General features: G+C 39.4%; 1 protein-coding gene across 1 annotated transcript in view; it reads right to left on the reverse strand.

The window, feature by feature from the left end:
* Nucleotides 1–3826, reverse strand: part of ilrun (inflammation and lipid regulator with UBA-like and NBR1-like domains) — an 8625-nt gene that overhangs the window by 3868 nt on the left and 931 nt on the right. The window contains exons 2-4 of the mRNA XM_032513475.1: nucleotides 1797–1951; nucleotides 1450–1647; nucleotides 910–1214 (exon numbers count right to left, since the gene is read on the reverse strand). Coding sequence (XP_032369366.1) covers nucleotides 910–1214; nucleotides 1450–1647; nucleotides 1797–1951 — 658 coding nt within the window. The remainder of the gene's footprint in view (nucleotides 1–909; nucleotides 1215–1449; nucleotides 1648–1796; nucleotides 1952–3826) is intronic.

Raw genomic sequence — 3826 nt, forward strand, 5'->3', positions numbered from 1 at the left:
AAGCACCTTCTTGCTGTGAGGCAGAAGTGCTAACCACTTAGCCACCGTGCTTTTTCATAATGGAAAACCAAAAAAGGCGAGTAGAGTCGAGGCAAGTAAGAAAAACGCCATAAAGGGTTATGCAAGTCAAAAAACCATAATAATTAAGAAAAGTAATGAAATTGTCATAAATAAAAACAAGAAAACGTTTTTTGATACCCATACTGATACACCAACATACTCATTTTCATGACCATAGTGTAAAAGCATTTTGATGGATTCCTCTACAGTGGAGATGATTTGCCTGCAGTTTTGCACCGGACATCACATGGTGTCGTTGTACGCTTGTGATGACGTCATCACGAGCGTACAGCGTGATGACGTCATTACGAGCGTACAGCGTGATGATGGGAAAGACTCAAGCCTTAGCTTTCTGCTAAGAAAAAAAGAATCAATGGTCTAGCTGTTATGGTTTTTAATTTGACATCGTTTTATACACGATCATGTTAACAATGATCTCCTGCGGCCATTACGGGGAAATCTCTGCCGCCACAGCTAGCTGTCAGCTTGTATCGGATCGGACGTCACGTAACGTAACGTGATGACGTCATCGCGAGTGTACAACATAATTGCGCGAAAGACAGAAGCCTGTGCTTTCTGCTGCTGAATGAACGCTCCAGTGGTTTTCATTTTAGACCGATTTGTTAACAACAACTATAAGAACTATAAGAGTTAAAGAAGCACTTAACTTACCACACCAGGGAGCAACTAAATACTGAGCATGTCCCACTGACATGATGTAGGCTTCATGGACACTGCACACGCACACAATAAATCAGAAAGACTCCCTATATGAGCTAACCTCATGAATGTAGTGAGTGTAGGTTTGTAAGTGGTAGTGGCGAAACACTAAATTTGATTCATACATACCTGACCATAAGTCACCACAGAAAGATTGGTTTGGAGACCATTCGACGCCCTATTTACAGCATTATGAGACTGTCCATTTTGATCTTGTTGGATTGGCTCTTGCGAGCGTTCCCACGCCCCGCCAGGATCTGTGAAGCTGTTGTCAGTGGCGTCGTGCTTGTTCTTCTGTGGCGAGGCAAAGGGGTTGAAGTCTCCCTGCACGTTGCGCTGGGGTTGGGTGTTGAACTCTGTCTCGAAGGAGGACAGCTGCTGGGTCACGCCGAGGAGACCTCCAACTTCTACACTAAGAATTACCCAGATTACATCTGTGGAGACAACAAGCATTCACAAACATGGGCTGACTATGTGACTGAACCAAACAACCAGTCAGACAAAACCAGCAATGTAAAGACTTGGGCTCCAATACTTGTGATGAAATTGTAACAAACAGCAGTTGACATGAATAATAATTTTAAAAAAAATGCTAGTTGCCGCCCCAATACATTGTCTCATTTGAAACAAACAATAGAAATAGAAACTTTTTAAAAATCAATTTCGTACCTCCATAGAATAATCCGGTGGCTGTGCACATCCTCCACTGGCCCTGGTACATGCCTGGAGCTGTGGGACTTCGCATCTGCACACTCACATCTGATATTTCCTGGGGGTCTAGTGACTTCACCATAACTGTGTTTACATGCCCAAACTGATCCCCGCCGATGTATTTGAGACAGACCCCAGGTGGCCACGACTCTGCACCTATGGTACACAAAAGGTGAGTGCAGTCAAATCCCAATTCAAAACCATGATGTCACTGACATTTGGTCTGGTGACTAGCACATACCGATTTGTAAACTTTACTTATATTGTGCAAGATAAACATGTGAATGCAGTGACATGCTCCTCACCTGTGTTTTGTATTCTCCAGGTCTTTGTGAACGGTGTATCTGGAGGAACAGACTCTCCTTCCCCAATTGTCACATCTTCAACAAAGGACATGGATGGTGTGTTGACGTTGGGACTTTCAAAGTCATAATATGCACCAATAGCAGCCTGCAGGTTCCTGTAGCACACGAGGAAGGGCACGATCTTTAGCATACTTGTCCGTAAATACACAATAATATATATATTGTTTTTTTAACTAAAAACTTGCTGAGTCTAGGAGTCTAGGTGACAGACAGTCTTTCTAATCTGCTGCCTCACAAACTATATCATTCAATGGGACAGACAATCAATCCTAAAACAGGATTCACAAAGATTAGATAGCTCAATTACAATTCATTAGTCTCTTTTAATACAAAACATCTAAAGAAAAAAATGGTTAACAACTGAGCAGCTCCTGGGACACTGAATATTTCTGCTCTCTTTTATTCACACATTCATTTGAATGTGAAGCGCTTAACACTAAAGCTGAAGTGAGCAATTGATCTACATAAAATTAGAGGCAAGACACAATAATTGTTCAGATGGAGACCTGTGGGTGAATCTCTACTCATAGGCACTGTGCGCACACATGTAACACGTAGTTGTGTGAAAAATAAAAAATAAATTTGGGAGAGAGGTGCAGGTTCACATCTGGCCAGTTGCTGTGTAAAATTGGCATACTTGCCGGATAGACGGTTTTGGAAAGTTGCAAAAGAGTTTTGGTTTAAACATTTTGACATAGTACGGGTCATGCAAAAAACCTGAATCATAATGCAACTCAATAACGCTTATTGGGCCATTCCTGCTTGGTTAACATCAATGTCTGACCAACTCCACACCTCTGGTTTGTAATGCAGACTTTCTGTTATACATTTGTAATCTCCAAGCCCAAATTGAGTAATGGTTGATGACATCACTGACATCATCGGGGGTTATTTTCTCAGACTTGACAAAGTTCCTCCAGAGCCACAGAAGACATAACGTACAACTGTTTCTACAGGCTGAATGGTACGTACCATGACTATTGAACTGGTGTGTAAATATAAAATGTGTGGAAAACCTGCAATGATGTGCTCAAGTAGGACAAGATGATTTTTTCCTAAAACATTCCTAGGAAGATTGCTAATGTATTGCTGCTCTTGTTTAAAACAAATCTACACAGCACTATTAAACTAGTTTCAGTAGTATTACAAATACCCAACAACTGTCACATGATAATGTCATCATTCCAGACTCCAAAATGCACCTGAACAAAACAATACAATACACGGACTGTACATTTGTAAACAGAATAATGAAAAAAAACGTTGCTCTTGAATCTCTGATTTCATTATTCTGTATGCCACATTTATTATTAAAAAACAGAATTTTTTCTAATTCATTATCCATTGTTTTTTGCCTTTTTCCATATAACTGGATTCTTTGGTCAAGTCACTCAGTTTGTTTAACAACAAAAAATGTAAGCTTTTGGAAACTTTAGAATAGGACTGCACGATATGAGGAAAATATCTAATTGCTATCATTTTGACTGATATTGCAATTGCAATTTGATTCATAATATTGGAGGGAATGATCATTTTTCTCATTTTCACTGAAAATTATTAACATTGAAAGAAATTAAAATGATTGTAGTGTGATTTTTGCGAGCATCTGTATCTGTAAGATTTTTTTTTAGTCTTTAGTCTGTTGGATAGACGTCTCTGCAACCCCACAAAACGTCCTTCAGAATGGTCTGACAAACATTTTGCCATTAACAAGTATTACGCCCCCCTGCGATTTGGATATTGCTAGTCCATATTGCAATTTCGATACAATTTTGATTAAGTGTGCAGCCCTACTTTAGAACTTCTTTTTCTCCTCAAATCCTCTGACTGAATATGATTTTATTTGTGTATACATGTACTCCTGTTGTTTTACTATTTTTGTAAGTAATTTATCCTTAATATTCTCTCATTGATTTGTTGGCAAAAAAATACCTATCACAATCAGTTTTAGTGGCCAAGTATCCTTACAC

This window comes from Etheostoma spectabile, chromosome 4 (genome assembly GCF_008692095.1).
Source record: "Etheostoma spectabile isolate EspeVRDwgs_2016 chromosome 4, UIUC_Espe_1.0, whole genome shotgun sequence".
NCBI lineage: Eukaryota > Metazoa > Chordata > Actinopteri > Perciformes > Percidae > Etheostoma > Etheostoma spectabile.